The sequence below is a fragment of the Notamacropus eugenii genome, chromosome 1, assembly GCF_028372415.1.
Source record: "Notamacropus eugenii isolate mMacEug1 chromosome 1, mMacEug1.pri_v2, whole genome shotgun sequence".
Classification (NCBI taxonomy): Eukaryota; Metazoa; Chordata; class Mammalia; order Diprotodontia; family Macropodidae; genus Notamacropus; species Notamacropus eugenii.
Genome location: NC_092872.1, coordinates 199,920,109 through 199,934,453, shown reverse-complemented (window position 1 = coordinate 199,934,453; position 14,345 = coordinate 199,920,109). Strand labels below are relative to the sequence as shown.

The window sequence follows — 14,345 nt, the reverse complement described above, 5'->3', positions numbered from 1 at the left end:
CTATGAATGGTCTTGGGTTTTTTTGGCAGGTTTCTGGGAGGAAAGTGGTATTTTTTCTTTTTTTTTGTAGACAAAGGAAGGTCCTTTTCCACTTCTAATAACATCCTTAGGATATAGTCCTATCAATACGACTGCTGACTCAAAGGATAGGATCACTCTGTGACTTACCAGATATTGTCAAAATGATTTCTAAAAAGCTTGGACCAAATCATAAAGGTAATCATAAAAGACAGTGTGGCACAGTGGGAAGATATGGAGTCAGAATCTGGATTCAAAGACTGTTCCTACAACCTCTGTAACCTTGGATAAATCAATTCACCTCTCAAGGTGAGAGGTGAATTCCTCATCTATAGGAAGAGGGAGAGTTGGCCTAGTTGGCCTTCTAACTCTTGAGTCTATGCTCCTATGAACAGCAGTCTTTCAAAAGCAGTACAGTCAATAATAATAGCTAGTATTTATGTAACGCCTACTATGTGCCAAGCACTGTGCTACACACTTTACAAGTATTCTCATTTGATTTTCACAACACTCCCAGGAGATAGGTGCTATTGTTATCCCTATTTTAACGTTGAGGAAACAGGAAAACAGGAATGTACTGTCCAAGGTCACACAGCTAGTAAGTATTTGAGGTCAAATTCGAACTTGTCCTTCCTGACTCCAGTCTCAGCACTCCATCCACTTCACCACCTAATGCCTTGAATAGCACTGTGCTTAGAGTAGAAAACTTAAAGCTAAAGTTAAGAAGATTAGATATGCAACCCCAGGCAACATAATTTCATAACAAAAAAGAAATAAAATATCAAATCTATTTGACAATAACAACAAGACCTTACATAGTTCAATCTTAGCAACTTTGCAACTAGGATTGCAGGCCCCCAGTCTCAGTTTTCTAATATTTAAAATGAAAGCAAGACATTGGGGGTTTTATAGTTTCTAAGGTTCCACCTCTAAATACATATAATATATATATGTATATATATATAGAAATGATGATAACATGCACGTTCACTCAGTCCTAACCTGAAAACATTTCAGTTTGATCATGTTAAGTAATTTTTGCAGATTTCATGATGAAAAGTAACATCTTAAAATTATTTTGTATTTCTTTTCAGAGAACTGAATAGCTTTTCCAAATGATTAACACTTTGTATCTCCTTCTTCAAAAATTCTATGTACATCTTTTGGTCACATTTCCACTAAAAAATGGCTTCAATTACAGATTATGACTAAAAGAGAATTAATTGGATATATTTACCAGAAGTTATTTCTTTTTCCACACCAAAATCAACTTTCAAAGAGGCTTTTTGTAAGAAAAAAAAATGAGAATGGAAGGAAAGGTTAAAGAAAAGCACCTACTGATCCAATCATTTAAATCATCTTAGTTTTCTCTGTATAGAACTGTATTATACATTACTCTTTTTATTTTACCCTACAGCACTACACTGGCCTTCTGGATGTTCCTTACACAGAACACTTTATCTCCAGCCTTTCTGTCTTTGCACAGGCAATCTCCCTTTATTTGGAAGGTACTTCCTTCTCATCTCCTTCATACACAAAATCTCATTTCCTTCCCAGCTCAGCTTCAGGCATACCTTCTATAGGAAGCCTTTCCTGAACAACTAAAATACTAATGTTCTCTCTCCCTCAGTCCCCTTGCATGTTGCATATACATACATATAACATGTCATCTCCCCAAAGCAACACTAATATCATTTGTTCTTTGTACCCTTAATGCCTAGCACAATGCCTGGCATACTGCAGGTACTAAATAAATGTATACTGAGAGATGCATATTGTGTGTATACATACAATATAAAACTATTTTGTTAATGTGGTTCATTCATTTTAATCCTATCTGACTCTTCATGATGCTATTTGGGGTTTTCTTGGCAAAGATACTGGATAGATTTGCCATTTCCTTCTCTATTTTATTTGTATAAGGAAACTGAGGCAAAAAGGGTGAAGTGATTTGCCCAGGGTCACAAAGCTAGGAAGTGTCTAAGACCAGATTTGAACTCAGGTCTTCTTGACTCCAGACCCAATGCTCTATCCACTGTGCCAGCTAGCTGCCTTTATCATGATGGCTAAACATACATGTTAGACATAGCCTCAAGGATATAATTTTCATAACAAGAAAGAGATAAAATAGAAAACATCTGTGTCAACAGGAGTAAAACCTTCTATGGTTAATTAAACCATTTAATTACTGAGAGCAGTCCAAACATAAAACAGAAACATACCACCACCACCCCAAAAAAAACCTGATTTTAAAAGTATAATAAAGTATCCTGACAACAAGCATTTGGTTTCTGAGGAAAGAAAAAGAAATGACAGCAGAACCAGGATATTTTTCTACTTCTGCTAGTCTACATCTGAGACAAAAAATCTAATTATACAAGCTTCTTTCAACATATTTGTCTCACCCTGATTCTTCTCACTTCCCTTTCTTCCTCTTTATGAATAATTCTATTCAACAACACTTAGTCTTTTAAGGTCTGAGGTTCTGAAGGCTATCCATTCTGAATTAAGGTAGCTACTTCACATATATATATTCCCAGAAACTTGTTGGTAAAGGAAGAGATACACAAAAGAGAAGTGACTGGTCTAGGATTACACACTGAGGAGTGACAGAACTGGAATTTGAACCTGAGGTTCAGGATCATAGCCCAGTGTTCTTCCTACAACATGCTGTCTCCTCCTTGTTTCACAGACAATTACATGACTTCCTCAAAAATAAACTCCAGATATTTAAAAAATCTAAAATCTAGATAAGAGAAAGCTTTAAAGGAAAAAAAAGATCAAAGAAAATTAAAATTAACAGTATGACAGTGGTAGAACAACAATTAAAGTAACACTTTTATATCTTATACATTAAGAAACATTAAAAAAAGAACCCAAGGTAGATACATGAACTTCCAGAGTTGAAAAGTGTCTTGGACCAGTAGCAAGCATCAAGAGGCATTCTTGTATTAAGGAAATAAGGTTATCCATAGGAAAGCTGAACTTACAATGTAAGTGACACCTAAATATAGCTCCTTCAGGACGCAATTCAGAAAAAACAAACAAAACAAAACTCTATTCTCAATAGGACAGAGAAAGGGACTGGGCCTGAGATTTCATTGGTATAGGGAAGTCCCAGGGGAGATAGCTTCTTCTCCCACTGCAGATTGGCTTCAAGTTAAATACAGGGAAATATTAAAGTAGTAGAAAATCTTAAGTTATGCCAGATACATAGTGGTATGCAGAAAGAATTCATTAGTTACATTATTCAGTAATTACTCAGTAACTTCTAAATACGACCCTGAATTTTCAATTTGTCTCAACATATCTGACTAGAGAAAACAATTTAAGTCCTTCTGCAAAGTTCTACTACAACAATTGAGAAAGATATTTTGGCTTTCTGGGCCTCTGTCTCCTCAACAAAATGAAAGGTTCATATTATAAGTCTCTAAAGTCTCCCCTGACTCAAATATTGTGAATTCCCATTTTCCTTCTGAAATAAATTAAAAGATCTTTCCACCTAACCTTGTACACTTTTGACTTTAAAAAGTTGTGAAGATAAAATTCATTCACTGGAGTTTTTCACTGGATAATAACATAATGGACAGAAAAGCTTTGGAATCAAAGACCTAAATTTAAGTCAGGACTCTTTCACATGCTGATTGTGTTACTCTGGACTAAACCTTCAAGGGACCCAGGAAATTTTCTAAGACTTTAAGTTACAGAGATAGTGTAGATACCATTCTGCAATGGTAAAGGAAGTTCCTTACATTGATGAAATCACAAGTCTAGGTTAAAAAAAAATCTAAAAACTAAACAATCTTCCAAGAATCAAAATTACAGATACCCCAAAAGGCAATGACTAAGTAGATAGATGCACAGTGGACATAAGAAGAATGCAAAATATAGTCAATGACTGCTTAAACAAGTGACAAAAGAGAATCATCTTGGAAATATATATTCAGAAACATAGGTAGTCATGTAGCAAGAGCATGGGATAACAGATGGGTAGTCTAAGTGCTGCACCAATACCCAGAATGTTAAGAGAACCAGAGTTAAAGGGAGAGGAAAAAAAAGAGTTAAGGGGAGGACACACAGACATGAACCACAGAATGATCAAGCATGAATATCCTCACATCAAGTATAACCATTAATCAACTGGTGTACAACACTCAGAAGAAGCCAACTGTCACAATTACCAACAAAAACACAACCAGGCTCTTCTCCTATCCAGTCATGACCACTTCAGCATGCAAGATTTCTAATAACTCCAGGCAGAAGGTACAAAATAATCACATGTAAACAAGCACACAGCAAATGCTTTATTAAACTTATTCAAAACCAGAAAACTTCAGTTTTCCTTTTGAATTCAATACTAAGTTCACCTAAAATCATAAAATCTGACCCAAAATTAGGGCATAAGATACTTAAGAGTTTTTCTTCAAGGCCTGATAGCAAAATTCATGTGTGTGTATGTATATGCATACACACATACACACACACACACGCACACACACAGAATGAGCCATTGTGCTGACCTCATTGTTGTACGCCTGTGAAATGTGGACAGTCTACTAGCACCATGCCAGGAAACTGAATCGTTTCCATTTGAACTGTCTTAGGAAGATTCTGAAGCAGGATACGGTACAAGATAACCTGGCAGGATAGGGTACAGACACCGAAATGCTTGCTTGAACTAATCTTCCAAGCATTCAAACTATGCTTCAGAGAGGCAACTCCAATGGTCTGTCCACGTTGTTCAAATGAAAAATGTACGCTTGTCAAAAAGACTATTTTATGAAAAACTCATTTCTGGTTCCGGGAAGATGGCGGAGTGATCTGTAATTGCTATCTTCCTCCCCTTGTTGACCTTGACAAGCCCAGAGAATATCTCCCCGGGAAAAACCCTGGAACGGTGGGAGCAGTAGAAGGAGTAGACAGACTGAGAGTCCAGGAGGCTAGAAAGATAACTAAGGAGGGTTCCTCTTGCTGTGGCCAAAGGCAACCAGTGCAGGACCAGACAGCCCCACCTCAACAAACCAGGAGAAGATCCTGAACCCCAGAGCGGGTGAAGCCAGCAACTGCCAATACCAGGACCCCAGGAGTGCTTCAGCACCCCAATGGAATCAGGAAGATACTAGAGCAGACAGCTGAGCTTGCTTATGCTCTACCTCAGTAGAGGAACCTCTGGTGTCCAGACCACTCCTCCCCCATATTTAACGAGCTAGCTCCAGGGTAACTTCCTGGAAAACCCAAAAAGACCTAACCAGTCTCTGCTGTCAAATACCAGCCAGCTCAGCACCAGGTGAACTCAAGTTTTAGGCACAAGAACTGTGGGACAGAGCTCCCTGTGCCACAGACACAGAGATCTACCTTAAAAGCCAGGAAAAGGGTTATTATCATGAATAAGAAACAAAGCAGAAAAGAAAAGACCACAGAATCTTTCTATGGGGGCAAGAATCAAAACACAAATACCGAAGAGGTCAGCATTGAGACTGTACTCCCATCTGAAACTTCAGAAGGGAATATGAAGGGTCAGAAACACAAAGAGCCTAGGAAGAGCTCAGGAAGGATTTCAAAACTCATATTAGAGAAATAGAAGAAAAACTGGTCAATAATTTTAAAAATACAAAAAAAGAATTCACTGAAGAGAACACTTCCTTAAAAAGGAAAATTGGACAAATGGAAAAGGAAGTACAAAACCTAATTGGTGAAATTAACTCCTTAAAAGGAACAACTGGACAGACAGAAAAGGAACAACTGGACAGACGGAAAAGGAGATGTAAAAGTTAACTGAAGAAAACAACTTGATAAAAAATAGAATCAGACAAGTAGAAGCTAATGAATCCATGAGACATCAAGAATCAAACAAAATCTAGAAAATGAAAAGACAGAAGAAAATGTAAAATATCTAATTGAAAACAAATGATCTGGAAAATAGATCCAGGAGAGAAAAATCGAAGGATTATTGGTCTACCATGGAGAACTAACATGGGGCAGGCGATCACATGGTGGTCAGAAGAAGCAATATAAGGACACTCTCAAGTTCTGTCTCAAGAACTTTGGATTTGATCGTGCGACCTGGGAGACACTTGCACAGGACCACTCAGCATGGCATGCCTACATCAGAGAAGGTGCTGTGCTGTATGAGCAAAGCAGAATTGAAACAGCACAAAGGAAATGTAGGAAATACAAATTTGGAGTAACTACTCCAAATGTTCACAGGGACTACCTGTGCCCAATCTGTGGTATAGCATTCCAAGCTCATATTGGTCTGATCAGCCACAGTTGTACACACTGAAACTTCACTTTTTCATGATGAGGTCATTTCGGTCCTCTTTGAGAACAAAGGACAACCACCAACCAACGTATACACACACATATTTCATTCATTAGCAAGAAATAACTGACCAACCAGTGTTCTATAAAATTTAATTTGTTTTACTAGGGTAAATTGTTTCTGTCCATTGTTAACATTTATTGAGTACTGCTGCACAATTATTAGCACTAGACTGATCAATGATTCTCCAACATCTTTGACCTAACAATTCCTATGATCACCCTCTGTCCCACATTAATCAATCAATAAGAATTTATTGAATATCCACTATGAACCAGACCCTTTGCTAGTTGCTGGGAAATAACAAAGATAAAAGAAAAAATACAACTTTCTGGGGAAGAACTAGCAGCTGAGGGAAGGAAAATGAAGAGAAATCAGGAAACAACCTCTTCTGTGAGCCATGAACTGAGCTCTAAAGGAAACCAAAAGATTCTAAGAGGTGGAGGTGAGGAGAGAGATTACATTTCAGGTGTAAGGAGGAAGCCTGGACAAAGGCACAAAAACAGGAGATAAGGTATCGTGGGTAGGGGACAATAAGATTGCTAATTCGACTGGACCAGGGAGTGCATGAAGGAGATTAATGTAAAACAAGGTTGTAAAGGTAAGTTGGAATCTTTATCAAAGATCTTCAAACGTCAAATAGAGGAGTTTGTCACTCCTCTATACAATCCTTCTATAGCTGCTACCTTAAAGATTAAAAGTAAAAAATCTAAACAAAACATAGGAGAGCCCAAGAGGCAGAAGAGGTTAATCAATTGTTTCTTATTTTTGGTTCAGGTCTATGATTTCAATGGCATAGGGAACTCCCCCTACCAAATCACACCATCAACCGTTCTACAAATTACAATCTTAGAGATATGCTTCCCACTGCCAAATAACTTTGGAAATCCATGTTACCATATCATAATGGCATCTCTCCTTGAAGTTTTTAGTACTAACTTGAAAAGTTTACTTCTATAGATCTGCAACCTCATCAATGAGGCTATCTCAAGATCACAACCCCTACACAATTTCTCATCCTATGGGACCCTGTTCATGTCTTCAATGAATGTATTATGGATCTTCTAAATCTCATGACACTTCATTGATGTCAATGGAGCACATGGGTTTTCCATCTGATACCTCTGGTTCTCACTGTGTGATAAGCCCAATTCTTTTCCTGGCTGAACATCTCTGAGGATATACCTTTTCTGCTTCTCTTGTCAGTAATATATTGCAGGCTACTGACATGTACCATGAAGTTTTCCACTGACTGTCAGGAGACACACAAATATAATTCTCTAGAAGACTCTCGTATTTTATGATTTCTAGCCACACAGCATCACTGGAAAAATATGACATTAAAAAATTAGATCTTAGCTTCAGGGAAAAGTCTGAGTTCAAAAGCAATGAACAATTTTCCCTAACATACTTTTCCACCTATTCAATCTGAGGTCTAGTTTCATCTACAGTATCTACTAAAGATATATTTCCTGAAGAGTCACCCTATGAGTTGTCCATTAAACTAAAAAAGAGAATCTAAACAATAAGTACTCATAATTCACTTGTTTGTGAATACCTCTGAGTGATTATAAGTTATATTTAAAAAGTTTTGGAGTGTTCCTAGGCTTGATGATTCTGTTTTGAGGTAACGTTGTACTGGATCCATCTGGAGCACTTTATTATCTATATATAATCCCACCATAATTTGAACACTGTCCTGAATATGCTTTATGACAAAGAAAAACACTAGCACTATAAGTAAATACAATCTGACCTACTGAACACAGGCTAAAGATGGAAAAATACAAGCGAACAGATACCAACACAGACTATCACCATTTCTGAAGGAATTTTAACAGAGACAAATTATTTGCCAGCAAATTTGTTGTGACAGCCCAAGAACAACACTGGTTTAGACTCTAAACTCACCTGTGAAATCTTATGGAGAAACGAAGATGATATGAAAACAAAAAATAACATTTTTAAAATGTATAATGTCATAGAGGAAAAGAAGGAAAAACTACAAAAGCAGTATTGTCTCAAAAACAGTGAAAAATAAGTTTAGAGGAGTCAAGTGAGAATTCTAAATAATCTAGATCAACTCAAAGACATCTAAGGAAAAGATTAAAAAGGAAGACAAAGGATGAAAAATAGGAAAGACCTATAAAGATTTCTGACACTTTTCTCCATCAAGGCAGAGAATCATCATAATGTTACTCTAAATTAAAGTTTCTGGTGTAGTACAATGAAGTAGAAACAGCATTAAAGAAACAAAGACAAAAAAATAAAAAACAGAGGAATTTGCCTAAATCAAGCATACACAAAAGGAAGCCCATCCTGAAGGTAAAAGCATGAAGTGTATTGAAGGATTAGTTCAAGATATCTAAAACAAAGGAAAAAGTCAGACCTAATTATTAGAGAGGAGGGTCCTCATAGATAGCTAGATGGTACAGTGGATTGAATCCCAGTCTAAAATCAGGAAGACTCATCTTTGTGAGTTCAAATACAACCTCATACATATTACCTATGTGTCCCTTGGGCAAGTCACTTAACTCCATTTGTCTCAGTTTTGACACTTTGTTGAGACATTTGTCTCAGTGTCATCAGTAAAATGAGCTGGAGAAGGAAATAGCAAACCACTTGTCTCTGTGCCAAGAAAACCCCAAATGGGATCACAAACAGTTGGACATGACTGACACAAATAAACAATAACTATGATTTAAAAAAGGGAATAATTACGAACACATACATCTATTTTTCCATCTCTACAAAATCTTTTAAGAAAATTATCTATCCACAACATTGAGGACATTCTTAGTTAAGACAAGAAGAAAACAGGCAGACTTTCACAAATGATATGCTACAGTAGATTACATCTTTACAGTCATTCAATTGCCTGAAAAGTATAGAAAATATAAGATCCCACTATTAATATAATTTATAGCTTGGTAACTATAAATGCCACCTTAACACATCTCCTCTACCAAAGCATCTCTCATGGATGTGTCGTCATACAAAATTCCTCAAATGATACCACACTACTTCAATGATCCCATCATTATCAAGAATAAGGCATAAAACAGAGAACTTTATGGACATCAGGCTTCAGAAAAACCTTGACTTAACTCCATCAAACCCTTAAATCAATATCCTCTTCCGGCTCTTTCACTGCCTCATGTCTCTCACCTCTCCAATCCAACCTCCACGCTTAGTGGCCAAAGTGATTTTCTTTTAAGTGCAAGTCTAACTCCAGCAGCTCCCCATTGCCTCTAGGATAAAATATGACCTCTTCTGTTTGCAATAAAGCCTTATCACATAACGGGCAATTAATATCTGTTGATTGATTTGTTTTTTAAAATCCTTAATAATCTTATGGAACCTGCTCTTCAGCTTCATTATACCTTTCTCACTCCCATTTTCACACAACAGTCAGGTCAAACAAGCCGTTTTGGCTGCTCTTCACCCACAACATCACACTCTCCTCACCTCCACCTCTTAAGAATTCTTCTCTGGAGACTCAGCTCAAGCACCCCCTTCTACACAAAGCCTTTCCTAACTTTCCAACTGCCACTGCCCTCTCTCCATATGTTACTTCATATTTATTTTGTGTTTATTCTGTAGATACATATTGGTGCAGGTTCTTTAAAAACAGGGAATGTTTCATATTTGTCTTCCTAATCCCATGCTTAGCATGTAAGTTCTTATATACTTGTCGAATGATTGTTAGGCTCCTAGAGTCATCTCCATTGAGTACATTCACTTTCCAGTTATTTACTCTCTTCTCAATTTATTACATCCTGGCTTCTAACTTCACTCTACCAAAAGTCCTCTATCTGAGGCTTTCAATTTCTTAACTGCTAAATTTAACAGTTTTTTTCTCAGTTCTTCATCTTCCTTGACCTACCCCTCTGTAAATTTTAAAACTGCTGATCATTTCCTCTGTCTGCGTGGTCCTACTCCCTTGGCTTCATTGACACTATTCTTTCCTGGTTCTTCGTACATGATCATCCCTTTTCAGTCTCCTTTGCAGGTTCTTTACCCCTTTCTCCTGCCCTCTAAGCACAGTTGTTCATCAAGTCTCTCTCCTGAGTCAACTTCCAATTCTAAGAAGCTCCTGTGGACTAAATTATCTCTATGCAGATGACTCTCAATCTATATATCCAACCCTAATTTCTTATCTGAACTCTAATAAATGTGCTGTCAAGGAATTGAAGCCTCAAATATACTCCTACCTCACTTGGCCCTTTCAATTCTTATAGTTCTTCAAAATAAAACTCCTTATGAAAGCCTTTCCCATTTTTCCACTTAATTTTTTCCTCACAAACTTTGAATATATCTTCCAAGCAGAATAAAGTCTGTGAAGGTGGAGACTTTCTCAATGTCCTGTCTTTGTTTCTCTAGTATCTAATACAGTATCTTGCACATGGTAAGTACTTAACAGATATTTGTTCAATTGCAATTAATAAGAAAAAAACTGATCATGATGAAAGTTAAATAAATCTCAGAAAGCATCCTGAGGACATAAGAAGGGGCTTTCTGGATGCTGTGTAACATGGTCAGTCTTTGATCTAGGTTAATGCTTTACATGAGGTGAGAACTCCCGAGTTAATACCTAGAGGCAGAACTGGAAGAGACCTTAGAAAAAACATAGGTGTACATCCTCATTTTAGGGAATGACTGAAATTAGCCCTAGAGAAATTAAATGAGTTGTCTGAGACTACACTGCTAGTCAGTGAGTAAAAAGCTTGGGAATAAAACAAAGATTTTGTGACTTCTACTAATTCAGCTTTTTTACAACTATATCAGGCTACTTCCTAGGGTTGACTGATCATCAAAAAAAGGAAGCAAGTAACATTTGGCACTAAGTCTGCATTATTTTCAAGTATATACATTATGAATTTGCTAGCAACTTAAAACAAATCCTAATTATGAATCTTAGAAAACTGAAAAGTTATATTGTGGAAAGCTGTTTTTAAAAATTTAAAGGATCAAAGTATAGGGAACAAAATGTCTACATTTTTAAAAATTCTATTTTAGTTTACTGTAGGGTAAAATTAATTCAGGGCATATTAGGAAAAGATAAACATATCAGCCAAATAACCTAGGAACCAAATGACTAGGATTAATTTCATTGTGGATATTTTTTTTTAATCCTGGAATTTCTCAAAATGAAAACTAAAATAATAATGATCTAGGAATCTTTTATATCAAACAAAATAACTACAATTTTAATAAGGTTCATCCCTAAACAATGTCAATTTTATAGCACCTTTGTGGGCACCCACAAACAGCAATGGATGTAGTCATATAACAATGTTATCATTAAAACATATTGGAATGTTCAATATAATCATTACATAAGAAAAAGTGCATTTAAATTGAAACACAAAAGTGACAAAGCATGAGGAAACAGCACTAATCACAATAAGTCACACCTTTAAAGTTGGGGAAGAGAAACTAAAATTGATGTCAACAGGGGTGACTTCCTGCCAGCGCTGCGAGGCACAGACAGATGGACAGACATGATCATTTCTCGCTTGATATTACAAGTGGAAGGCAGAACATCTTAATTTGGACCTTTCAAAAAAGAAGGCTCCTTTAAAAGCGAGCAAGCAAAGTTCATGTTTTTTTTTATTTTTTATCTCCCCCAAAGACTGACTGATTCCCAAACAGAAGAGTCACACAGGGTTAGGCCCACCCTTGAAAGATCGTTCAAGATTGCCACCTCCAGTTAGTTCATCATATGATTCTGGTGGGTGTATACTAATGAATTTTAATTGTTGTGACAAAGAGGCTTGGGAACCTGTTTTGCGAGAGAGCTCGCTTGTGGCTGCAGTTCTCTAAGAAGCAGACCCCGGATCTTAATATGTAAATCTGGGGGGGGGGGAGGATAACAAACCCCGTCCTCTGGTATCTGACCTATTGATCAGCCAGGAGGCAGAAGCCGAACTTCCTCTTTTCAAGGGCACATTATGCCAAGTCTTAGTATGGGGAGTGAATTGGGCTTGAAGGGAGCTGGGAGGAACGGGTTAAAAAAAAAGGAAAGCAATTACACCTTGACCATCCTTTTCCCTCCAGGAACCTTTATTTCTCCAATTCTGATTCCAAGGAACTGAGCCCTCTTCTTCCAAGCCCCCCATCCCGACCCCGGATCCTCCGCACCGCGACGCGGTCCTTCCACCTCGGGCCAGGGGGTGCTCGGCCCCGCCAAGCCCCACAAGCTGCGGACCCCGGCCAACCGCCCAGCTCGCTGCGCCCCGCCTCGGGTCTCCGCAGAGGGGCCGCAGCGGGCGGGGGGCGCGTGCCCCGCCCCCACCCCGCGGAGGGAAGGTCGGCCCCGGGCCCGCCCCTCCGGCTCACCGGGTCGCAGCTGCAGGCGCCCGTCCCGGCGGCTGCACCACAGCGCGCGCTCGCCCTGCTGCAGGATGTAGTGATCCTTGGCTTGGAAGAGCTCCATGCCCGCCCCGGGCCCGAGGGGCGGAGAGCACGGCGGCGAGCCCGCCCCGCGGGGGACCTCCGGTCCGGCCGGGGCCGCCAGGGCGGCGGCTGTGGCCCAGAGCCGAGGTCGAGGGCGGAGAGCGCAGCGGAGAGCCGCCTGGAAGCCCGCCGCCGCCGCCGCCACCGCCTCGGCCCCGGGTCCCTCTGCCTGCGCCCAGCCCCGGCTCTCGGTCAGCTCCCGAGGCTCCGCCCCCAGCCCCGCCCCGCCCCGCCCCGCCCCCACCCTCCCTGCCTTCACGTGATCCCGCCCGTGACGGCCCCACACCGCCCCCGTGTGGGGGACGGGAGCCGCGGGAAAGAAGCGCCCCGGCCTGTGCCCGCCACCTCCCCCGCCCCTGGCGGTCGTCCTTCCACCAGTCTGGCAGGGTCCCCCAGACCCGTGTCCCAGCGCGAGGGACGGGGACCAGAGCTGCTCCAGACGGGGTCGGGAAGGGGCGCCAGGGTCCCGCTGGTCCTGGACCGGGTAGAGACACCACCCATGGGGTCTCCGCCCCCCGGCTTCACCTTGGCAGCCCCTCACCGTGTCCTTTCAAATGACCCGTGCGACCCTTCCCGTCGGCCCGCTGAGATGCGCCAGTACTTCTCCCGTCTCCGTTCAAAAACCCAGCACTTGGTCCGCGCCCGTCGCGTGCCAGGAGCCGGGGATGCACCGAGGGCAGGCACCCTGCCCTCCAGGCGCTGACAATCTAATTAACGGGGAGACCACACGCAAAGGACCCTGTACTAACAAGCTATGTGTGCGCTACGTTGGAGAGAGAGGCGCGGTGCCCGGTGCCCGGCGCCCCGCGAGCCCTCAATCAGTGCTTGACCGACCCCCCGGCTCTCTGCTAGAACCTGGTGCACGAACCGATTTCCCCGCAGACTAAGAGCTGCCTGGCAGCGCTGGCCCCTAGGAAGCAGAGGAGCCCAGGAGGTCGTCTGGTACCGTGCTCCCGCCGGACCTACCCCCTCTGGATCTCCCCCGGACTAATACCCTCCAATGCTGCTCCGCGGGTCACTGCTGCCACTGACCACATGGCCGTGGGGCCTTTGGCGGCTTCTGGCTTCAGCTGAAGCCCTTGGTTACTGTGCCCAATAAAAAGAGTGGGCTCTTTTAGGGCAAAAACCAGAGACTTCTTTTTTTCTAGCTGTCTGAGAAAAGCAGCCTCCCTTGTTTCAGACCCAAGACCGACAACAATCCTACAAAAGACTCAACTTTTTTTCTTCCTTTACAAAGTGGGGTGTCTCGGCTAGAAGATCTTGGATCTCTAACAATTTTTTTTTTTTTTTTGCCCCAAGAACCAAGCTCATTAAGATAGTGAGCTACTACTTCCTAGACAACTAATGCCCTCAGGCCTGGGTCTCTAGGGGCAACTTCACCTTAGCTGGAAATAAGCATTTCCTGTGTCTGCCCAGAAGGCTCTCTACTACATCTCGTCATCATCCAAGTAGAGCCTATTAATCAATAGCAACCAAACATCTCTGGGATGAATTTGGGGGTTCTCCAATTTTTTTACTCAAATCCCTGCTGCTATCCCCCAGTAGG

General features: G+C 40.8%; 1 protein-coding gene across 1 annotated transcript in view; it reads right to left on the bottom strand.

Annotated features, from left to right (window-relative positions):
- The window catches only part of INPP5F (inositol polyphosphate-5-phosphatase F), an 86,892-nt gene extending 73,934 nt beyond the window's left edge, over positions 1–12,958 (bottom strand). The window contains exon 1 of the mRNA XM_072624157.1: positions 12,683–12,958. Within this exon, the coding sequence (XP_072480258.1) occupies positions 12,683–12,779 (97 nt within the window). The 5' untranslated portion in view covers positions 12,780–12,958. The remainder of the gene's footprint in view (positions 1–12,682) is intronic.
- Positions 12,959–14,345: the final 1,387 nt, after the last annotated feature.